General features: G+C 34.2%; 2 protein-coding genes across 2 annotated transcripts; one reads left to right on the plus strand and one right to left on the minus strand.

Annotated features, from left to right (window-relative positions):
- Positions 1 to 3,988: 3,988 nt before the first annotated feature.
- LOC18048379 (O-fucosyltransferase 34) lies at positions 3,989 to 7,974 on the plus strand. Its single transcript, XM_006440762.2, has 8 exons — positions 3,989 to 5,105; positions 5,342 to 5,409; positions 5,572 to 5,660; positions 5,760 to 5,925; positions 6,050 to 6,339; positions 6,437 to 6,641; positions 6,742 to 6,899; positions 7,226 to 7,974. The coding sequence occupies exons 1-8, from the start codon at positions 4,811 to 4,813 to the stop codon at positions 7,473 to 7,475; spliced, it is 1,521 nt and encodes a 506-aa protein (XP_006440825.1). The 5' UTR covers positions 3,989 to 4,810; the 3' UTR covers positions 7,476 to 7,974.
- A 3,253-nt stretch (positions 7,975 to 11,227) lies between these two features.
- LOC18048380 (transcription factor BIM1) lies at positions 11,228 to 16,942 on the minus strand. Its single transcript, XM_024188126.1, is given in 13 exon segments — positions 11,228 to 11,589; positions 11,667 to 11,796; positions 11,878 to 12,341; positions 12,454 to 12,549; positions 12,642 to 12,711; positions 13,321 to 13,429; positions 13,542 to 13,675; positions 13,794 to 13,884; positions 14,420 to 14,435; positions 14,437 to 14,798; positions 15,939 to 16,016; positions 16,151 to 16,499; positions 16,653 to 16,942. Coding segments are annotated over 12 exon segments (1,695 nt in total). The 5' UTR covers positions 16,188 to 16,499; positions 16,653 to 16,942; the 3' UTR covers positions 11,228 to 11,481.
- Between the last annotated feature and the right edge of the window lie 8,665 nt (positions 16,943 to 25,607).

Raw genomic sequence — 25,607 nt, forward strand, 5'->3', positions numbered from 1 at the left:
AATGACCTAAAGCATCCCATCTTGATCTTGTGTATCAATTTATCTCTACAAAACGAAAATTATATATTAAAACTTTATACGTGTTGATATAAATATAAGACTTTATTTTAATATTATTATCATTTACACAGTAAAATTTTATATAATACCTTTGTCAATGGACTTGAAATGTTTTTTTTTTTAACGAAAAGCAGCAGTATGTGATAATATTATTCACGAACTTTATCACCCAATAATATAGAATTCAAGAGCTCGTACGACTCAATAATTGGTTATATCACATGAGTTCACAAACCCTAATTGATTTGAATGTTTTGGACTAGATAAGATGTTTGGATACATATTAAACTCCTCCCACATCAATTTAAGATTAAATTGAAGCTAAACTCTCTATCTTTAGTGGTAAATATTAAGGTAAAGAGCGGCCTTCTTGAGATTATTTAACAGGGTTATTTTTTCACCATAAATATCACCTCACTAATCTATTAAAAAAATTATAGACTAACTCATTTGCGACGGGGGAAATGCGACATTCCTCTAATCCCATTCAAAAATAAAACCAAGGAAACCCGCTGCTTCCTCTTTTGGTCCACACATAACAAATATATGATACATGTGCATATTTCATAACATGGTAAGAGAGAATATAATAAGAAAATTGAATCACAAAAGAATTTCCAAAAATGATTGAAAAGCTTTCCCTTTCAGCGAAGAAGAAGCACAATCTGGGGGCCTTGATTCTCAGCTGCCTTGGCTATTCCTTTTTAATAAGTTTTTTTGGCGTGCTATCAAGAATTAGAGAATCAAATAGCACAATCTGGTTGTTTCTTTTTTAGTGCAATTCCCCTTTCATTCTTCGTTTGTTGGTCGCCATCAAATCTTGATTTCAAATGCACATGTTTAATTTACTCGTTTATTACAGTCAATTCAATTTTTGCGTTTTGATATTCATCTGGGTTTCTTAATTTTCTAAAAATTAAATAAAATGTCATTCCATGTATGCATTTCGAGTTGTTAAATTGTCACACATAATGTATCAATTTTGAGTTGTTAAATTGTCACATATATGAATAATAAAAGAGAATTGGAAATAACCTAATGTCGGCAACGGCAAGTGTTATGCAACATAGTTGACTAAAAAAAAATAAATCATGAATTATTTTCATTCTATGGACTTAAAACTCCATCCCAATTTTTTTATTCACCAACGAATAGAGTTTTTTTTTTCTTTTTTTATAATCATACTTCTCGAAGCATTTATAATTGATAAGCATCCATATGCATATAAATAATAAATAATTTACATGTAATAAATCTTCAAAATTTATTTATTAGTTGGGTTGGGTGGTTCTCAATTTTCTTCTAAGCCTTAGTTTCACTGGCAACAATCTGTAAATGGTTAAATTATGATGTAATATTTAAAAAAAATATTTATTTTAGTGTAAATGTTCTCTACCTGAGTGGCTGCAGTGAACATTTATAATCATTTTACAAATAATTTATTTTAATAAAATAAGTAAAATTTAATTAATATAATAATAGAAGAGGTTTGAGGTTGAATCCGACTCCCATGAATTGAGAGGAAATTAAATTACTTTTGAGTTAAAGGAATGACTGAATATAAATAGTTCTCAAATAACCAAATTAACCTTTCTAGATTCAATAAAATTATGTTTAAAAAAAAAACTCAATAAAATTAAATTTTAATATAGTTAGTTGCCAATGACCAATCCATGTACTCAAGGTTTCAAGTCCCAATCAACTTTTAATTATAAATATTAATAGAATTTTAATTGTAATATATTAATATATAAAAAAATTAATATAGTTAATTTTTAAAAATGAACTACAATAATATTTAAACCTTTTCAACGCATTTTTAAGCCTGATATGGACTATGGACGGCCCCATGGGGCCCACCATTGTCATTTGAATCATTTTCACATCCGTGCTCTACATCTTACTTAGCTCGTAGGATTATATGTCCCCAACAACCACATAACCTTTTAGCGCGTGCGAAATACGCGCCAGTAAACTCAGAAAGGCTCACCCACGTCAGCAACTGGCATGGGTCCAATCAGATACCGACACCTATCGCACTTTCCCTCCTTGTAAGTGCGTTAGAGCGCGTGCCTCCGGTAGTCCCTTCGGCCATCTAACCACGTTGTCGCGGGACCCACCTAATTAACAAGAATGGTGATACACGTCATCCTGATTCTGCCATCTGGCACGCAACGAACATCAATCGCGTCGGATCACTCGACCGTTCTGACACTTACTCACTTGACGCCGTCTTAACGGCAGAACCGACACTCTCACGGAAACTCACTTCAAGTAGCCCCCCCAAAAGCGGAAATAGTGCAAAGAGAGCTCAGTTGTCACAGTATTCTCGCTAAAATAACATCCCTTTCACAGTTTTTTTTTTTCCAATCGGAGTTTTTTTTTTTAAAAAAAAAATTGAAATCACACAATGAAAGTTAATTCATAGAAATTAACACAAAGTCTAAGGAAAAAAAAAAGGTTAGATTCAATTAATTATATAATTGTATGAAAAGACACTACTTTAATATTATTTCAAGATGAATTAACTCGTTAACAAATGTTTCAAGAAGTCTTCGTAAATTTTAATTGTAAACATCAATAATCAGTTAAAAATAATAATAGTATAGAATGTACTGAGATCTGATAATTTACTTTAGTCCTGATTATTCAAATTGAACATAAATAAGAAATGAATTCCACCCTACTTATTATTAGTAGATCCATTATCATTATAAATGGCATAATTTAAAATAATTTGCTAGAATGGCATTACTTGAAATTGTTACCTTCGTAAACAAAAATGAACGATGGAAATTTATTTTAAAAAAATTAAATATGATTCAATGCATTGTCTGTTCTATATTTTAGATATTTTCCTTTGTATACCAATAATTTATCTGATGTGAAAATAGTCTCAATTTATGAGGTCCCAGCACATTAAAAAGTTTATTTAATGCTTTCTTCCATTAATATTAATTTATTCAGTGCCTTTTAGTGTTTTTTTTTGGGTAATTTTTAAAAACCTCTCCTGAGGTTTGGGCTTGTTGCAAGTAGATGGCGAGAATTGATTTATTTATAAAAAACTCCCTACCATCAGTTAAGTTTAACATTGACTGTTAATTGACCGTGCAAAGACAATATTACCCTCAACAATAGTTTGTAAACGAAAATAACTAAAAAAAAACCAAAATTATTGGTGCAAAAAGCACAAACCCTATTTTTTGACAATTTTATCCTTGCCAATTCTAAAAATTTACAATATCATAGGTAAAGATTATAACTATTTCATTTTTAAATTTTTAATTTTATCTTTCTTGTAGGAATTTTAAGGAAATATCAATAATTTAAAGAGGATTTTTTAATTTTTTAATTTTAATTTTTTATAAGAACTTTAAGAAAATATCAATAATTTAAAAAGTGTAAAATAACTAATAATTTTGGTTTTTTTTTAGTTATTTTCGTTTATAAACTATTGTTAAGGGTAATATTGTCTTTGCACGGTCAACTAACAGTCAATGTTAAACTGAACTGACGGTAGGGAGTTTTTTACAAATAAATCAATTTATTCAGTGCCTTTAAGTGTTTTTTTTTTTTAACCCATTCCTTTCTAAAAAAATCAACAACAGCGTCAAAACTAAGAACCCATTTAGGAGGCAAACAATAATAAATAATACAGTAAAAGAAAAATGAAGACATGCTTTTGAGTGTTGACTCAAAATTAGAATTTTTATCCTCCAAAATATCGCGAGATTATGTCGGCGTATCGAAAAATGGATATGAATGCCGCGAAACAGATCCACCCCATCCATACATGGGTGCACCATCTCTCGCCAATGCGCGTACTGTTTAGACGAACCGATCGCCGCCACGTGTGAGACAACATAAATTCCAGTGGACCCCGGCCGTATTCGCACTACTAAAAGCTACACCGTGTTGTTTTTTAATTGTCCCGTAAACCCGCACACACAGAGAGATTTTAACCATGGTCAAATCCACAACAGCTAACCCGATGTCAACTCTAAACCCAACCATATAGTTAAAGAGGGTGAGGTGATCAGGCGGTGTACGGCTCGGCTCCAATCACAAGTTATACGCGTCGTTTCCACATTCTCCGTCTGTCTCTCTCTCTCTCTCTATATCTTTTGTGTCTGTGTCGCGATCTTAATTTTGCGAACCTCGGCGAGAATCTTTCGTGTGAATATCTCGCCGTTAATGTTCGGTTTCGATTTCTCGTTTATCTTGTAAGAAGAAGATATAAAAAATCCGTTTCATTGATTCATTTTATTTTTATTTTTTGATTGGTGCATTAATAGTGGTTTAGGGTTCGTTAGCAGCGGCGGTTCGGTTGAAGAAGATTGAGAAAGATCGCGGATTTTGTGTAAATGCGAGCCCCGCATTTTAAATGAAAATTTGTTTTTCTTCTTGAGGAGATAAAATCGAACAAATAAATCTTGTTATTCGGGGAGAAATTTTATATTGTGTGTCTTCAAATTTAGTGGATCACGTTTTGATCCTATATTTGGAAGATTTGGATCTGGTAGATTCGGATTAAATAATCACGCCATTTAAAGAAAATTCATTTTTTTTATATCATTTTAAAGTTAATTTTCATTTTAGGTATTTGATGCCATCCACATTGATGATTATAATTCATACACGCGCATAATAAAAAGTAAATTTTTGGAGAGAGAGGAGAGGAGGGGCGGCCATCAAATCTAATTGAGGAAAAAAAAAACGACGGGTCGTTTTTTATGTTCTTGTGCGGGAGATGTGTAGGTTAGAGAAGAGTGAGAGAAAGAGAGAGATGGGAAGTGGGTTAGTGAAAGGAGGAGTGGAGAAGCATTTGAAGAGTTCATCATCGAGAATGAAGCTGTGGATGATACGGGCTACGACGTCGGTTTTGTTGTGGACTTGCATCGTTCAGTTAACGGCGATTGGCGAGACGTGGGGTCCCCGGGTACTGACCGTTTGGCCTCCCTGTTTTAACCGTGAGTCCGATACCGCTTCTGCTGTTGTTCAGGATAAGGTTCCGGCCGTTCCCGCCCGTGTTCTCCCACCTAAGAGTTAGTCAACCTGCTACCTTTTTTTTTAATTTAAATTTCTCATGTAACTTTGCGTTGGGCATTCTGGGAATTAAGAATTTTTTACGGAATCATCACGATTTTTTTAAGCGGATTTATTTTTGTTTATTTTGTTTGATGAAAATGATTGCTGGGTGTGTCTCTTATGCATAATAATCTTTCTGGTGCAAGAATTTGATTGTCTGATTTTGCACTTAATCTGATATGTTTGGCAATAGGGGTCTACAAGAACAATGGGTACTTGATGGTTTCATGCAATGGAGGTCTCAATCAGATGAGAGCAGCGGTGAGTGGTTTGTTGTCAATTACACTCGGCACTGCTTGTTACTTTGTCCTTGTTACCTGCCTGATTAATTGTTGTTAGTTTATTTCATCATCTGCTGGTTAATCTGTTTTTTTTTTCTGTGGGGGATTAGTTTTCATGTGTTTGTTTTGCTATGCTCAACAGATTTGTGACATGGTGGCTATTGCAAGATATCTGAATGTCACTCTTATAGTCCCTGAATTGGATAAAACTTCCTTCTGGGCTGATCCTAGGTGTGTGAACTTCTCTATGTTCTGGCGCTTTTGCACTGGGATATTAATTTTATTTGTTTTTTCTGAAACTTATTGTTAACTTTTTACTTGATATGGCAGTGAGTTCCAAGATATATTTGATGTGGATCATTTTATTACATCATTGAGAGATGAGGTGCGGATACTGAAAGAGTTGCCTCCTAGGCTGAAGAAGAGAGTGGAAATGGGAAGGGTTTTGTCCATGCCACCAATTAGTTGGTCTGATATATCTTACTATCACAATCAGGTCTGTTTGTTTATTCTATGTTGTTGGTTTTGATTTCCAATACTTATAAATCCTATAAACGTAGAGCCTTGACTTGAATCACGAACCTTATAACTTCAGGTTTGATTTTTTTTTTTGTATACAGATTCTTCCCCTGGTACAGAAGTACAAAGTTGTACATCTCAACAGAACTGATGCTCGACTTGCCAATAATGGTCAGCCTTTAGAGATTCAGAAACTGCGTTGCCGTGTAAATTTTAGTGCTTTGAGATTCACCTCTCAAATTGAAGATTTGGGTAAAAGAGTTATCAAGCTTCTACGGCAGAATGGTCCTTTTCTTGTACTTCATCTTAGATATGAAATGGACATGTTGGCATTTTCTGGCTGCACTCAAGGTTGCAACAAAGAGGAGGTGGAAGAACTCACAAGGATGAGGTAAGCTGAGCCTATATACATGTGAACCAGTAGGCACAATGCAGCTGAAATATACACTGTATTTTTGTGGATGTTCATGATTTTCATGCCTCTGCAGATATGCTTATCCTTGGTGGAAAGAGAAAATAATAAATTCTGACTTGAAGAGGAAAGATGGATTGTGCCCTTTGACACCTGAGGAAACAGCTCTTATATTGAGGGCCCTGGACATTGATCCTAATATGCAGATTTACATCGCAGCTGGTGAAATATACGGTGGCGAAAGGAGGATGGCAAATCTTGCTAAAGCTTATCCAAAATTGGTTAGTAGATCAAAGCTAAAGCCATCTACTTGGATTGGTTGTTGGATATTGATTTATTTTCCTTGGGCTGATCGGTCACTTTTGCCATTTCTATGAACAGGTCAGAAAAGAAACGCTCTTGGAACCATCAGACCTTAGGTTTTTCCAAAACCATTCATCCCAAATGGCAGCCCTAGATTATCTCGTTTCATTGGAGAGTGATATATTTGTTCCTACATATGATGGGAACATGGCTAAAGTTGTTGAAGGCCATCGCAGGTGCTATTCTGATGTCCTTTAGGTTCTTAGTTGTTCTTACAACTGATTTTTGTAATTCTGTGTGGTTTCAGATGAAATATTTTGGGGGATTAAATTCCCTCTTGTTTTTACTTTCCAGCTTTATCAGAGGATAATTCTTTCGTTGACATATCTTAAACCAGACAGATTTCTTTTATCTGGATGTGAAAATCAAACCTTCATTTTCTGCAATTAGATTCTTATCTGAGCAATAGTAGCAGTTTTACATTTGATAACTTTTATCTTTGGTGAGTTCAGTACCTGGTTATCTTGAACTTATACCTCCTCATGTTTGTTGCTTCATCCAGGTTCCTTGGGTACAAGAAGACAATCTTATTGGAAAGAAAGCTTTTGGTTGATCTGATTGACCAGTATAGCAATGGATCACTGACTTGGGATGAATTTTCAGCAGCTGTTAAGGAATCTCATGCGGATCGCATGGGAGGGCCAACAAATAGATTGGTGATCCCAGACAAGCCAAAAGAAGAGGATTACTTCTATTCCAACCCAGAAGAATGTTTGCAAACGTCATCATTCGATCCGTTGAGTAGTACGTGATTACTGTAATCTACACAAGATTTGTGGCATTTTACCAGTGTTTTCCTAGAGTGCCGACTACTAGACAGCAGATCAAAAGGTAGTTCCCACAACAATGGTATAGCGATGACACAGAAAATTTTGTTCCTAAGAACAATAACGGTATCTGAAAGAAAAAGCCAGAGATAATCTTGGGAAGGGAGCTGGAGGATGTCAAGGTCATTTTATATATATGCTAATAATCCAATTCGTGTATAGAATCGGCCCTGCCATTACAGGGTGATAAGAGAGATTTAAAAAAAAAAAAAGGAAGAAACTATGGGGTTGTACACACTGAGGGAGCAAATGATAGAATTGGTTTACTGGAACCGAAGATTCATGGAAGGTTTGTGTCCCTCATCCGCTTTCTGTTTTGTATTTTCATTTTCTTTTGTTTTGTTCCTTTTCCGATCGTCCATGATCTTTGTGAGTTCCTTCCTACTTCCTAGCATCATATGATTCACATTCCGAAATTTATTTATCTGTTCACACATATAATTATTCTTTTATCACATAGTTTTTTTCCCCCCCTCTCTAAGTAATGGTTGGCAATCTTCAATGAATTGGATGGTTTGTCAAATACTGGTAGCATGTCCCAATTCAATGGATTGACCTTTAACTTACAAAAATGGCAGGCAGCTGGGTTGCTGTTGCTGTTGGGTTAATGAATATAGTGGTCAAATTACAGAGACCTTCCCCCCGGATTTTGACTAACCAAATTCCAGTCAAAATTCAAATGTGCTCTAGAGGGGGGTCATCGGAATTGGAGTCTATTCAAATTGCATATGCTGGCTGCTAACAGCAGTTGTGGTTTATATAAATAAATTAAGACGGGGGTCCAATAATAGACGTGGACATTTTGGCTCATATTTTGTTTAAGGGAAATAATGGAGCTAATCATTATTGCTAATAAAGAATCATTCTCATCATTCCAGAAGAATTTGTTTAATTAGATGGATACAACATAGAATTGCGGTAAAGAATGAAACCGAGGTGAGGAATGATTGGGGATGTTGTGGTCCTACATGCTTGCAATAGCTGGCATTTAGTTGTTGTTTCAGTATGTTTTATTGAACAAGTTTTACAATTAAGACGTTAACACAATCATAAAAAAGAAAAAAGACGTTAACACAATCATCACATGTGCCATGTATTATTATTATTATAGAATTGTCGTCTGTTGAGTGTATATATGGTGTCATTTAGAATATACAATAAGCGGATGTTAAGTTACCTTTAATGTAATTTACGTCACACACAGCAACAGTAGCATATTGGTGGGGCGTAAGTTACATTAAACATAACTTAAGGGACTCCTATATAATATTGAGAAAATAAAACATTACTCTCGCCCACTCGTACTATAATAATGACAAAGTTAGAGGGGGGGGGGGGGGGGGGGGGGGGGTGTGGGTGTGGTGTGTGGGCGCGGTGAGGGGGAAGGGGGAGGACAAAGATGAACAAGCAATCTTGATTGCTTTTTCTGCCTAAGGCAATGATATTGGTTGAGCTCGAAGTTTAACGTTTTGTCTTCACCTTTTATTAACTCTCTCTCAAATTAACTTTTAACGGTGCTCAAAGATAACCCCTTAAGTTATACTTTCGTCTCTTTTAGAACTCTACATACATATACTTACATACATACATACATACATACCTACATATACATATATATATGTGTGTGTGTGTGATCATAAATTTTTTGACACAAATTAGATCAAATTTATTGTGCAACAATACAGATTTCTACTCTCATAACTATTCAAGAGAAATATATTCCACCATCGCTAACATTAGTTGGAGAGACACTCATGCCCTCAAAATTTTTTGAGGCAATATTATCAACTTCTAAGTTAACTTAAAAACCAAGTAAATTACTCAAAATCAGTTTAAATTTCGATAAATTACATAGTGTTACCAGTCTCTTGGAGATCTCCTAGGAAGAAGTTTCGTTTTCATCAATGTAATTTACATTAATTATTTATCCTTTTTTTTTATCAAGTAGTCAAGATTTTTGGTTATTGGTGAGTGTTTAGATAAACATCAATTTCTTGCAACATGAGAGTGCGTAAAAAATCACCTTTAAGGATTTGTTTGATTGATTTTCAAGTAATTTTCTTTAACTATCTATTTAAGACAACCCGTAGAGAGAGGTAGGAACTAAAAAAATTAGTTTGAAAAATTCCCCCCCTCTAAAAAAGATTTTATTAGTGGAATAACTAATACAGATGTTATAAAATTAAAAATAAATATTAAAAGAATTCACGCTACTAATGAAGTGTAAAAAGGCTAAAAAGCAATTTTATTCCGACGACTAAAAGGTTACTTGCTTTGCACCGAATCAAAGATGGCGGAGCCATCAATTGGTCAATGCAATTCCTACGTAAACATTAACCAAACTACTAAAGGAACAGGAACACTTTTGCGTTGAAAAAGACAAATCGTGTAATAACATCACTACTTGAGTTCGAAGTAGTTAATAAATCAAAAAAATAATAATAACCCCAAAAGCATATATATATATATATATATAAATTGTTAATAACGAGGGCAGAGCGGCGACGCCTGCTAAAATGATAGTGGTGTTTGGTGGGCGGTAGTAGCTTTTTAAGTCACCCAACTTGCAATGCAAGATAAAATCAGCCGGCTGCATAGAATTTTAAGATTATATAATAATATTTCATTATTCTAATTTGTTTCTTGATTGTTGTTGAAGTGCATCCATCCAATTTCGATAAATACTAATATACCACTGGTTCAATGACTTTATATTGAAATGTGACGTTAAGTTTTTTTTTTTTTTTTTTTTTTAATTCACCATGACGGTAGGTCAAATCCCTATTTGTAATATAGTTAATAAAAAAGTGAACAAAAAGAGTATAAAAAGAACCAAAATCTGCCATACAAAGCAAAGGAAAGATGGTATATAAAACACAAGCAAAATAATCCAAAAGAGAAAAATCATTGCCTAACATGCGAAGTCTCATGAGTATTCAGATGAAAAATGCTAGTTAAACCAGCTGGAAGATCCCTATAATCCAATAAACCACTGAAATTTTTTTATGAAAATAAGCCCAATTAGCCATAAAATCTGCAACTGAAGTAGTTTCCCGATAAACATGCTTAATAGATCCAAAGGATCAAAAGATAAAGTTAGAACTTGGTCAAAAAGATAAACAAAGTCTCATCGCACAAAGGATGAAATCACGGTTGCCGAATCGGACTCCACCTCAAAAACAAAATAACCAAGTTGAACAGTAAGATTCAAGCCTTCACAAACAGCCATCAGCCCAACAAAAAGAATCAGCTGGTGTCCAAGAAAATAGCCGAAAGCAGCTAGAACGAACGACACCCTGATGATCACGCAGGACACTACCCGCAGGCCGCAGCAACCAAACCAGGAGAAACTGAAATTGATTTTATAATAATTCAATATGATGTCAGCTGAATTGAATTGTTGTTAATAACTCAAGCCGTTTGGAAGGAACTTTTAAACAAATAATTTAACGTGTATGTGTTTGTTATACAGAATATTTGATAGAAATCGATCAGGTGTTAACCATTGTTAGAATTAATCAAAGATACTTTTACTGCACAACACCTGCATCATTAGGGACGATCAATGTTTGCTTAGGATTTTACATTCCACAAACCCTGTCTAGAAACATTGACATAATTGGTACACACGTCACATAAATGGAAGCCTTTGAATGAAAGAGCAGTTTCGGAAGATATTTAGTAAGAAAACCTGTATAATGATTAACAAAAATAGAGTAAATAAATAATACATATTTGCTAGGAATTCTATGCATCCTAACAAACTGCAACTCTCTACATGTACAATCGATCTAGGTCTCAACTGGGCAGTTTTATAAACCAGGAGAAGACATTATAAATAACAATAATAAACTCCCCCGATTTTGAAAAGGGTACCCCCAAAAAATGAATTAATTAAATTACAAAAAAGAATAGTGTGGAAATTTTGATGTTAACATTTATCTATCTTTTGCTTCTTTAGTGCTTGATTTGAGCCCTCACCTCCATTTCTGTCTCTAGAACCAGTGGTTCCTTGATTGCTAGCCGGAACTTCATTTCCCTTCAACAAGCATTAATTTGATATAAGATTATGCAAGAAGCACTTCAGATCAACACAAAATGCAGTGTCAAATGTACCTTAAGATTCGATGCTAGTGTAATTGGTGCCTGAGCAGCTCGTTTCCCAAGGTCAATTTGCACTGAGACGCTGGCCTGTGACAAATCAACTCCAGAACTCTGCAGTGCTTGTGTCAGAGTCTTTAGCAATCTGTTCCATTCAAGCATGAAGAATCCTGTTAGTAGATACAATAGCCATAAAAAACCGAAAAGTAAATGAACAATTACTCACCCTTGAGAATACGCATTTGAGATGTTTATTCTGCCACCTTCAACAGGCAGCTCCTGTTCTTTTAACTTCTTATTATTAGAAATAGGCATGTCTCCCGTACATGACCTAGTGTGACATTCCAGGGTTTGAGGTTGAGAAGTCGTGTTCTCTGCATCGGATGCCAGTCTAGGCCGAAGTGAAGCTGCTGCACCACCATTCCTAACAGGTTTGTAGCAGTTTGGCTGGAGTGACATAGGAAAGGGCATTGCCTTATTTGTTATTCCAGGCTGGGGATCCATTGTCTTGAATGTAGAAGCAGAGGTCATGTCAGATTCTACCGGCTTCTGACCACTCCCTGGAATAGCTGGAGAAATGGAAACGTTTTTCTCATTGAACTTGGCAGCAAATACTAATGCAGTAGCAGATCCATTATTTATCCCTTGGGACTGATCAACATAACTTTCTGCATGCTTGTGATTGTTTTTCTGTTCCAAAAAAAGCAGAGTCAGTCAAACTTTAGATTTGAGAAATATATTCCTATGGAAACATGCTGATGCAAGAACTCGTGAAGGATCCTTGTAAGAGGCAATGTTTTACCCATGGCGCCAATTTTGCCCGTTCTGGTTTCCACCCTACAAATGGCCCCTCGTACTTGTGAACTTTTTCTTGTAAAAACTGAATGTACTCAATGACCTGAAAAAATTTGTATGCACTTGTCATCTAAAAATCAATTTATTGCGGGCTGATGAAAAGATCAAATTATTTTTTTCTAGAAATATATGTACCTCTAGCAAGAATGATGCCTTGTCTCTCTTTTGGTCGCTATGAGGAATGAGCTCCCTCAACATCTGAAACCTGCATTATAAAGTCAAATATTTAGTTCCTGAAGGTGTTGACGGCCACCTCTATGCAACGGTTTATCAATCAACTGCAACTACTAGGATGAGGTGCGGTGATGCTAAGCAGAAGTATTATTTCACTTTTTTCTCTTCAAAACAAGTAATAGTATTGGCGAAACTTTTATAACTGAAAGTATCAGTTGCACACCAATAGGATCAACAAATCTTCACTTGGTCAAAATAACAAACCTTCAAGGACCTCAGTTCTAAATGTCCAGAATATTTCATGGCCTAATGTCACTAAATTTAATTTTCCCTCTTCTCCCAAGATTAAGTGAGGCATAATGAGGGAATAAAGTAACTGAGTTATATACATTTCAATGTCATAAGAGACGGTGAGAGTCTTAGAAACACTGAATCCAAAATCAAATTACATACATCCAGTAAACCACACTAGACCATGAAGGATGAACTTTAGCATCCATTTTAAGGTTTAAAAGGTTAAACAAGAACATTGTTGAAAAAAAGAATTAAATTAAGAAAATAGCAAATGAAAATATAAGGCAGCTTATACTAGTGCGGATGAATCTTTAAAAAAAAATGACACTAGACATAAAACACTTGCCTGTCATTTATTTTGCTTCTCCTTCGCTGCTCGGTGGCAGAATGTTTTGATCGTGGCGTATTGGGCTTCTGATCATTGCTCTTTCCCTCAACTTTTACCCTCAAATCCCCTGAACAACACAAAATCGTGACAATCAAAGAGAAAAGAGCAGAAAATGATAATTATTTAAAAATATTAAAGATTATTATAGAAAGTTAACAATGTATAATTGTGAAAACTACCTTTATGATTCGTGGTAGTGGAGTTTTCTCTTTTAAGGATGAACTCGTCTGCATCATCCAAATCATCATCATGTGTACTACCCTTTGCAGACTTTATCATTTCCATGAAGCTCTGGCTCTTCATCCCCAGTGGCCTGCTCCAAACAACCGCAACACTCCAAAATCAATCTTTACATTCGCAGTCATTATAACCAATTTGACCAAAAAGTGAAGTAAAAAAGAAAAGAAAATGCAGGGAGAAAGCTGACTGACTGGGAGCAAGAGAGAGAGCTGAAGCTGTTGCGATGGCTGTTGTTGGTGGAAGATGATTGTGACACCCATTGCCCCACATTCACCGTCGCTTCTGTTCCCACACACAGTAGCCGCCAAAAAGTTTCGTTATTATCTTCACGTTAAATCAAATTCAAATGGGCCTTCTGAATAAATGAAAACATTTAAGTGGGGCTTGCTTGAGAAATTTCTATTGTAAATCTGGCCCTTTCTTAAACAATAATAAAAAAACCCTCATTTTTCATTGAAAAGAAAAATACAATTTCTTTCCCAAGAACTATTTATATGTACTCTTTTGTATTTTTACCCCTTGCTAAATTGCTAATGATTCCTAGATCCTAGCAACCAATTAAGGGAAACGGAAAATTAGGTCACTGACCAAAATTAGGTCCTGTGCAATTCTACATCTAATGTCCCCCATTCGTATTTTTAACACCTATATTTTGCAATACAAGCAGCCCATATTCCAAGAGGGCCTGTAGTTTGGGTCCAAGGGCACTTTTTGCTACATCAACAGCGTGCATAAGTTTGGCGATGCATGGATATATTTTGTCATAATGAAGTAAACAATGTGAACGTAGCTGCAAAATATTACAGCACAGAGTTACCTCCTCTTCCAATGGCTTCTTTCTCCGGCATCTCTTCCTGCCTTTCCCTTTTTGACAGCAGATTCTTCCCACAGAGTGAAACCACTACCAGTGTAAGAACTGCAGTTAGAATTCTCATCATTTTTCTCGGTACTACTCGTTTGAGCTACTGCGAAAAGTGAGCCCTCTGGCTTTGGAACTTTTTGACCGAAGTATGAGACGTGGCTTATACTGTAAGTCCCAATCCCACCGGGCAGATTATGCTCTACAGAAGAAGAAGAAGGAGGTGGCGGCGCCGGAGGAGGTGGCTTTTCCACAATTGACGTTATTTCAAGTGTGCTTTCTTCCTTGGCATTAATTTTCCCTACTTGTAGAAAATCATGGGTTTTGAGGAATCCACCTGCTCATGCATGGAGGAGATTAAAAAAAATCGAGAAAAATAAAATCTTATTCATATACAGATCTTACTAAATAATCTAAAGTTGGCAATTTATGCAACATAATTGATTAAAAAAAAGGAAAAAAAAAGTGTCCAACAGAACAAAATGGTAAGTGACCGTACCAAATGATTAAGATTACATGGCACATCTACGTAATAAAATACTATTATGTATATAAACATTATATACATATATTTATTATACCAGTGCCCTTTTCTATTTCAGACCATTCTTGTAAGAAAAATTTATACGATTGTATATGATTTTCAAAAATCAACCAAAATTAACGTAACACCTAAACCCGCGAATCGACCAAATACAAAGTATTATTAATTGGTGGGGCACAGCACATATACACCAAATAACATAAAATGGGTGTGAAAGTACGTAATCAACAAAATTTGTTTCCAATTACAGCAAGCTCATATTCAATATTCCCATGTGAATAGAGTAGGGTTGGTGAGTGAACGAGACACGACACCGAGGTCCTCTTTTTTCTTTCTTTTTTTATTTTATTTTATTTTTTTGAAGTTATCTATAAGGATATCCACGAGTTGATTCAAGCGAAAGTCATAACAAAATTTTACTTAAGGTCATCAATAATTTTGACTAATGAAAATTAAGGAGCGCGCGCGGGGTGCCTATCTACACAATACCGTGAACCTGCTGCATGATCATCGGGAGCCTGGTCTGAACCATGTGATTTGTCACATCATCGTGTTTGCTTCTACAGTGGGTCCCATCAAAATAAACCTCAATCCAATGGTCCTAATAGCGAGTTACTAAGTGCAACTAACTGCTAATCCTCTCTTTTCCCGATTTTGCAAGCTCGTGTACATATGGAATGGCCCATTTAAGAATCCATGGCCCAGATCCATCATCCATATCTATTACCTAGTCACGTGCATATACAAATCGTGATCTGGTAACTAATAACTATAAATTAAAAAGAAATAAATATTGAAAGAGAGATATTTCATTTTATATTTTATTAATTCTAAATTCAAGAAAAATGAAAGAAAAAAAAAACCAATAAAACACCGAAATGAACAAAGCAGTTGTATATTGGGATCTTGAAATTGAATTTGGATTGAATTTACCTTGAGAAGGTGGCCTTGGATCTTGTTGTACTGTTGAATGACTGTACAGTGAGAGAAAGTCATGCGTTGGTCTTCTTCCTGTAAAACAACTTCTCTAAATCACGGTTAAAAGAAGAAGAATAATAATAATAATATTTTTTTTTCAAAGTGTTTTCCGTTCCGTTATCCGAAATGAAAATCACAAAACAGAATTTTGATTTGTTTTTACTTACCTTCGGTTCCGAAAGGACGGGATTGAGGAAGCTCCATGTGTGTGTGTGTGTGTGTGTGTAAAATCTTCAGCTGGATAGTTGAAGATTGAAATTCAAATGGCAATTCTGTGAATACGGATGATGAATTATTTGAAAATTCTGACAGTTGATTGTTAGATCTGTTTCGTTAAGCCTCCGCTCTGCGATCGAATGCTCATTCTGTCTCACTTCAGATATTCAGGAGGTTTGTCTGCGCACTGTTCGTACAGAAGCTAGCACGCTTGAGAATTTTTCCCGAGAAAATCTGTCTTATAATTTTATTTCTTTTTTTTTTCTCGAGAAAAGACTTCTGCACACGTAAAATTGTCACCTGCCAACAGAAATACCACGAAAAACTCGACTTTCGAGTCAAATTCAATACAGAAACGAGAGATAACTTTAAATTTGTCCATAATTCAAGTCAAACCTTCGCAATCCGAACAATTGAATTATCGAAAAACAAATAAATTCTCCTTTCACGTACCTTTCGATCTGAACCTTTCTTTCAGACGAGCAATTCAAGTTCACGTTAAAAGGAAAAAAAAATAAAGAACAAAAAGCAGTTTCAAAGGCAAGCCGTGTAGACTTGTATCAGTTCTCCATCAATTGAGAACGATCAGAAATGCTGAAGAATCTGCTTTGAATTTCGACGACCAAATAAAAATCCTCTCCTTTTTCAGTGCTTGCGGGCGGGCAAACTCTCTTTCTCTCTCTTTCCGGTGTGTGTTTTGGGTCAGGATCTTTTATACAGGTTTTTGCTTTGCTTTCTGTTTCTCCAAAGTATTTCTATTCATTGGCTTTGGCTCCCGTCAGACGGAAACGCCGTTTTGTAACGACGTTGCGGCGCGGTCTAACGGCGTTAAGAGTCATCGTCACGGACCCGTGGGATTTTTTCACTTTTCCTCCGTTAGTGTAAAAAATAATCAGGTGTGGGTGTGGGGGTGTTGTTGATCGTAAGTTCGAGGAGCAGGGAGATTATAATTTTTTTTTTCATTTAATGGATTTTGGCAATCTCTATTTTTTAATTTAATCTTATGGTTTTGGTGATCCCGATTAATAAGTTTGTTTATTGGGCCTTTGATTGCGATGCTCACCCCACAAGGTATGTGGCAAGACGGATCTCCTTCCGGGATCTAGTATTCTTCTTCATTTATTATTATTATTTATGGGGTGAATTAGATTTTTCAAGATAGTTTCATAGAGTTCGTTGATTCATTTTCAATTTTTTTTTATTTTAGAAAAACTAAAAGGAAATTATATGTTAAAAAAAAAGGTATGGCTTACAACATAAGAACTATGAAATAATAGTTCTATATTTTTTGAAAATTTTCTTAAATGAGCTGACACTTATCATCTGAATTATGTAAACTAACAATAATGTTAGAGTCACAAACTTTTAGTAAAAAATTATCCAAATGATTTTTTTTTATAGATTTATTCAATCAATATTATTATACTAGATCGGTTTACGTAAAATAATCTGAATAAAAAGTTGGTGCATTCAGCATTGTTCATAAATAAAGTGATAAATTATTTAAAAATCATGAAAATCATTCATTACTTTGTCCGTGTTACATCGCATGCCTCATTTAAAAACTACATTGTTCTTTAAATTTTTTAATTTTAAAGAAAAATAAGTTAATTAATTTTAAATAACATCCTGCACACGCTTTTCGTTTCTTCCTCTCTTACAATAATTTTTCTAAAAATTGAATCGAAACATATTATTAGTTATCATAAATATTTTATAAAAGAAATTAAAATAAGTTACTATGCGTTATAAGCTTCTAGACTATGTTTGGCACGCATGATTAAATTGGATTGATTGTTAGATTTTGATTGGATTATATAGAATGTTGTCTTATGGTTAGTACAATATTAGATTAGACTATATTAAATTATATATAAGTGAAGTTAAATAGTATTTAACAAGAATAATTAAATCTATTAAAATTATATGTTTTTATAGATGATGTATATTATTTTCTATTAAAATAAAATATCATTAAAACAATTAATTATTTATCAAATATTCAAAAAATATTTTACATAATAATAAAATGAAAAAAATACATTTTAAAACGTTAAATATTAATAAAAATAAATAAATGAAAGAAGATGTCATAGGTAAAAATAAAAAATTAATTACTTAATAAAAAATAACTTAGCCCCTAAAAAAAAAAAGAAAAAAGAGATGGTGATTGGTGAGCTCAAGGCCGGAAATGAGGCATGACAGATGCGACTTGCAGGGGCAAATGAGTACACACCACTGACGCCAATCCAAATGCCACTGCTACTGTCCTTTAAGATTAGCCTGAGCCTAGGCCCTCAGTTGTACAATTTCAAAATCTGCGCAGCATGTGCTTCTTAATAACACGTTAGCCCACGCTCTGCTACCAAATCTAAAATCTTAAAAACCACCACCCCCAGCTCACGTGACTCTCGTAAATTTAGCGGCAAGTTGACTTGTTAACGAACAGTTGAGTTACCTCGCCGGCAGTTGAAACATTAATCGATAATTTTTTTTTTAAAAAAAAAGGATGAATTAAATAATTACTGGGCATTAACTATACTTACAGCTGATGATTAGAGCACAGATCCCGATTATGTAATAAGCTTAAATAAATTTGCTGGCTTTTTATTAAAAAAAAAAGAAAAGAAAAAAAAAATTAGTGGCACATCAAGGACACAAAGAGCGCAGTAGGTGGGCAGAGGATGTTGGTAGTAAAGGAGGAAATGTCACGTGCTAGCTCGTACAAGTACTAGTCTCTGTAAGATTAAGTTTTGCGGGAAACGCGGGACTTTCTCCGTGTCACGTTGCCTCCCCATGTGCACCCCCAATATTCTCTATTTTCACTCAACTCCTCCATTTTCAGAATTTCAGCTTTTTCCTTTTTCGTCAAAGGAAAATTTCATCATTTTCAATGTCCAAAAACGATGTTTATTCGATGTATTCACTCAATCATATTCAGCCTTTTTTTTTTTTTTAATAAATTTGGGGAAATGATATTTTGATTTGGATTTGGATGTAAATTTACATGTTTATGAACTTTCAATTAATTTGTAAAAACCCTACAAGAAAGATAGCAAACCGCCTCCCACCATCCCACAAAAATAACGTCAATTCTTGTATACATTGAAGTTAATACAATCCATTTGTATAACTGTTTTAATATAGGTTGCGAATATGATATTTTACAAGTATCCTACTTCATAGCATGTGTAATATTGAATAATTAATTATTAATTTTATTTGATAATTAATGTCCTGATTTTGAAATAGGTTCGGCTATTCCAATACCCATATGATCATAGCCATGGCTTGAGAGTCAAAGAAAGTAGCTACGATCGTACGGTCGTTGGAGTTGCTTCAAGGTGGAACATCTCCAACATAGTTATGGCATTATGTGAAATATGGTGTTGTAAAAATACCATCATCCTCTTCTTTTATATATATATATATATATAATTTGTTCTTCTGATATTAATTTATATGATATATACGATATTAATTTATATGAGAGCACACAATTATGCAAATAATAGGAAGATGATATTAATTTGTTCATCTGTGATGCGTTGAGATACAAGATATTTTTTTCTCAAAAAGCGGATAATTTTGTACCCACTTATTGTTTTGGAACACATTCCACATCGTTGTGTGTGCTAACCCATAACAAATTAATTTGCATAATTGTATGTTTGTATTGCAATGGATTACATTTTGTATTTTACTTCCTTATTTGTTTTATTTTTTAACCCTAACGCTGTCGAATGAATCTGAATATAATATATGAGTTTCTGTCTTTTTCCCCAAAAAAAAAAAAAGTTTGATACCATTATTTGTTTTATTTTTTAATCCTAAAGTTGTCGAATGAATCTGCATATAATATATAAGTTTCTTTCTTTCTATTTACAAAAAAAAAAGTTCATACAATCATGGTGCGCATTCACACTGTAGTGCATGAATACAATAAAACAGCTTGGCGTGACAATAATAACTTTTGATTCATTTCTTTTTTCTTATCTTACGATCTTAAAAGAATATATCAGTGCAACATGGCACTCCATTCAAAATATGAACCATGTTCGAATATTGTACATCCACCGGCCGGCCGGTTCTAAAATTCTCAAGAAAATTCTTAGAAACCTTGATCCATGCACTGTTTTTAGCAACATTTAAGCAATTATTTTGAAATACTATATTAGATATACGATACTGCGTTAGGAGACATGCATTAGGCATAAGTTAGAGAACCGGCCAATGTGACCAAATATATAATGCCAAGTCAAGAGTAGACGACCCATGTGAACTTTCCATGAAATATATAATCTTCTAAGATAATAAAATTGCGTGGTAGATATGGTCTTCCAAAATTAATAGTGAATGTGACATGGGAATTTTGGGTCAATTTTATGTTAGAACTCGTATAATTTTATTTTTATGGTCCTCATAATGCATGTTCGTAAGACACGTGTGAAATGAGATTATTAGATTGAACGACACAGCAGAAAGATGTATTATCGTCAATTGTATTTTTTTCCTTTTTTAAAAAAAAATAAAAAATAATTGATAATATGCATTGTTTGAACCAAATGCTTAAGCTGGCATATAGAGACTTAAATATTAATATAGCTGTCTGCTCATGTGTTAAACCAATATCAAACTGGTTTCTCCAAGGACGAAGCTATCGAAAGACAAAGCTGGAATTAGACAAACTTTTTTTTTCCCTCACTATAATGTTAATGTAGTTCACAAAATTACATGTGTAATTACAAAACTGCCTATCACTGCTTTATTTTACAAAATTGTCACCAGTAATATTTACAGGTTCATCACTTAATTTATTTTAGAATCTAACCACTATCATTTTCCCTAATTTCCTCCCCCCTCCATCTTCTTTTAGAATTTTTTTTTATCTACCTTAAGTAAACTTGTAACGATAGGATATTTATCACTCATTTGGCTTTTAATTCTTTAAAGTCAGGGTTATTTATAATTTCTTAAGGGTACCACACTCCACAAACTAAGCATTATTAGTAATTAAAATTAAAAATTAATAAACTAGAACCGTCTACTCGTGCCTGGTTGTGGGGTGTAGTACCGACGAAGTACCACAGCCACAATTTTGACGTTGATAATTTTTCTTATTAAAATGAACATATCTCACAAGTGAACTAAGCCTTGATTACAAGTAAAGGATATAAACTAATTACCTGAAACCTCTTAAACCAGCCCTGATAACATACCAAGTTGTGTTTACTTAAAAAACTAAACACAAATTCTTGCTGTGAACAACATTGAGGATGCAGAAATCGAGTTACACGAGGAAGACGTAACCATAGCCAAAGTGCAATAAAACAAATGACGTCGGTCTCGAGAGAGAATAGAGAGAGAGGGTACATCACATCAACCAGATTAGGGATTTTGATGGACAAATGAAGCCCCCACAGGTAATGCACTTGTTCAGAGTCGTTAGTACGTCTAATTGCTGTCTTATCTTCATAAAAATAACCTCTTAGCCACCGTTATTGGCTTTATTATTATATATAACTATTCCACTTCGCCTCTTTTGTTCCGTTTATTTTCCTGTCTTTAAAGTGGCCCCAACAATTTAGGTCATAAATAAGAATAGAATCTTACAACAATTTAATCACTTAATTTGAATGGAAATTATGTATCTTCCCAAAAATTTTCGTTATTAACCCTAGTTTTAATTAGATAGCAGTGTTACATATTTCAAATTTTTTATCTCAAAAAATCATCTAAAGTAATGTGATTTTCACTAATTGATTAGTGAAATAATACAATTAATTCACTTAAATCTTTTTAAGAAATTATCAAGCACTCAATAAATAATATATCATTTGATATAAAATTTTGGGAATAAAAATTTTAGAAGTCCATCATTACTCTTTTAATCACAATTAGATTTTTGTTAGAGTATACTTCATTTAACTCGGTATAATTATTATATTATTATAAAAATAACGATGATGTAGTCACAAAATTTTCAAGTAACCTAATGTAACTTAATTATATTACATAAATGAAACACTCGAAAATACTTCTTTTTGGGATCCAAATTGTGGTCGAGCCGATAACATAACAAAAGCGTCGTTTTACTGATGATATAAACACTCATTTTTATCTTAATATAATTTGAATTTTTTTTTTTTCCCAAGACAAAGTTGTTGTATTATAAATACGACCTACGTAATTTATTTTGAATTTCCATGGATCACGGTGTGATGGATGAAGGAGGAAAGTAACGCAAGGCAATGTTACGCGAAGCCGCGAATAAAGTGAAGTGGGGTCACTTTCATGTTTGTCGTAACAGATGACAGAGGTGGGCCACGTGAGTTGACCCCGCAACTCACGTGCAACATCACTAAACGACATCCAATATTTCGCACCCACGCTCTGGATGGCCCAACGCCCCAATCAAACCTAACCCTACCGCACCCCTCGCCCCTTGGTCATTTTCATCTCCACGTCACCCTAATTAAAAATTAAAAAAAAAATCAGAAACAAAAAACTGTAAAATTAATTTAAAATTATTTTGGCTTGACAAATTCTTCTGCTACAATGTGAGTTAATCCCGGGTGTTAATTGTTAAAGCATTATTCACAGAGAAGTTTGACATTATAGGACATAAAATTATTACTTAAATGATCATAGTAAGGCCACTATTTGTTATCCATTACTACCACTTCAACTCTTAATTAATTATTGAAGGGAAATATTAAACAATGGTCACCGAAGAATAGTACAACAAATAATGAGAATATTTATAAATAAATAAATAAATAAATAACTATTTTCAAATTAAATAACTCGAAGTAAAGTAAAATGAAAGATTCCAACGCACAGAGAAACAGCACAACCAGGTTCATGTACACAGGTAGCAATATCGCTTTTCCCCCTTTTTTATTAGCGATATCTTTATTGCGTGAAATTATTAAGAGATATTCCTCTTTAGTTAACAAACATGTGATTATATTTGGCTAATCTCCAAGTATATTTATGCATTCAATTAATTATGGCGTGATCCACACGACTTAAACTACCATAAATGATAATAATTATTTTTAATGAATACAAAATTATATACACCAATTTTTTGGAGGCGTAACGTAAATGTCTAAGAGCTCGGAACGAACTGAATCTACAATATATACACATTAACAATTAGAGGAAAATTGTAGCCCGATGATTGAAAAAGCAAAAATAAGTTAAATATTTAGGGAAGAAGCCAGTAAGAACTAAGAAGGAACAGCAAGGGCGGAAATGGCGGAACCGAACAGCACTTGCAAGGTTGTCCTGTCTTAAACCTAAGGAAAGTTAATTGTTTAATAATGGAGGTGGTGTTTGTTTTTAGCGGTAACTTGAGACTTTCCCCTGTAACATGGACATTCCCTTCTTAAGGAATCCGCTTAGGGATCAGTTAACTAATAATACTTTTTCTTTTTGCGTGCCTTAGGATATAATAAGAGCGATGAGCACTTTTCTTTTAATCTATCCGAGAGAGGCCAGAACTCAGAAGCGCTTTTAATCAATTTTTTTTTTTTTTACTTTCATTTTGGCTTTTGAGTAAGGACAGTTGTCCGTTTCCCCGCAGAACCCGCTCTCCATCACGTGATTAAAAATGCCTGCCTACCACATCGTCACGCCTCCCAAATCACGTGGCCAACTCACGGTTCCGATTGTTGTGGGCCCCGCGCCCGAACCAATTATTACGTGATCCCGTTTTCTTTATTTCTTTTCCCGGTCATTTTATAATGCAAGAATCGAAGCGGTTTTAAAAGGAAAGTGGTTCGTTCAATTTCACCATTTTTCATGTCACATCAACCTTCAAGGATCACCATCGTATACAATTTTTATTTTATATTTTCAAAACTCAGAATTCAATTCTAATTTTATTTATTATGAATAATGACTCAAAAAGATTTGAAAACAACATCGATAACAATCAAAAGATTAAATTATTTATGATAAGATATGAGAAGGTATGATATCTTGGTTTTAATATTTTATTTTTATATCCAAAACAATTTTGAAGATAATTTTATTGCACAATTAAAATTTTAGTTGATCCAATAAACGAGGCCATTTGAAACAAGGGTATGACCAGCTATGGTGCAACTGTAAAATCATACTACAGCTGTATTTAGTCATTGAATCCAGTTATAGTGTATGTGTGTAGTTGGATCCAATGGATAGGTGCAACTATAGTATGGTACTATAGTTGCACCATAATTTTATTCTTAAAACAATTAACACTAAGATTTAGTAGAAGTACATATGAACAAAACCTATTTTGTTGTTGAAAACATTTTCTGATATTATTAAAAAAAAGTTATTGAAACTTAAAATGCAATAATAATATGTATAGTTTGGGAAATGTAGCAAATCGGAGTAATAGAGTGGGTTAGCTCAAGTTAGCCATTAACTCACAAGCCATGTGATATGCATACGTACGAGACTTAATGACGTGACGGGACCCTCATGCTGTAGCCATTGTTGTTATGAAAATTACGTGGGCGTTCATAGCGCACGTGAGCCGGGGGCAGCAGCTCACGTGCGCCCATCCCCTGCCGTTTATCTGCCACACTGCCTGCCGGCTCGCGTGCGGTGGGGTCCCCACTCGACCACTTATCTTCCTCGCCGTTTTCTTAGCGCTTCCGTTCCCCGTTAGAAAAGTTAACCCGCCGTTCGTTTTCAGTTAACGGTTTTGCGGTTGGGACTTGGGAGACGTCTCGAGTCCGTTAAGAAATATTTTTTTTTTGGAAATGTCCGAACTCACCTTGGGTTTGCCCCTTGACTCGTGTCTATAGCTGAGCGGAAAGCGAAAAATGTAATTTTCTTTTTGTACAATTATTCTATCCATAGTCTTGCTTTCTGACACACAAGATTTACAATTTCATAATTATATATAAAACTTGATGGCAATTAGAGATCATTCGCGAGCATTGAACAAGCACTTAACATTTTTTTTTTTACATTAATTTTCTTAATTAGTTGTTATTATAGTATATAAAGCATAAAGGTGGGTTTTAAGCCTATGCTATGAAGTCTTGCGACGGAGGGATTTGACGTAAGTTTTGCGAATAAACGATACTCGAATATAATATTCATCAAATAATAAACAGTTATCGTGCTAGAAGAAAAGTTGTTTAATCTTTAAAATTAAATTAATAAATAACTTATGGACATCAAGTAATAATTTAGCTATTTTAATGTGTTATTTTGTTTTTAACAACAATCATGAAAACGTAAAATATAACTACTAACCACAATAAAAACTCGCATTCTCTAGTTGAGTGGTAGATAGGCTCTTTTATCTTTTAGGCTAAGGATTTTTATTGTATATATTATGTGAGAAAATTTTGCTAGCAAATTCTCTCTCTCTCTCTGAGTTAGTACTTTAAAGCCATG

Source organism: Citrus clementina, unplaced genomic scaffold, assembly GCF_000493195.1.
Source record: "Citrus clementina cultivar Clemenules unplaced genomic scaffold, Citrus_clementina_v1.0 scaffold_3, whole genome shotgun sequence".
NCBI lineage: Eukaryota > Viridiplantae > Streptophyta > Magnoliopsida > Sapindales > Rutaceae > Citrus > Citrus x clementina.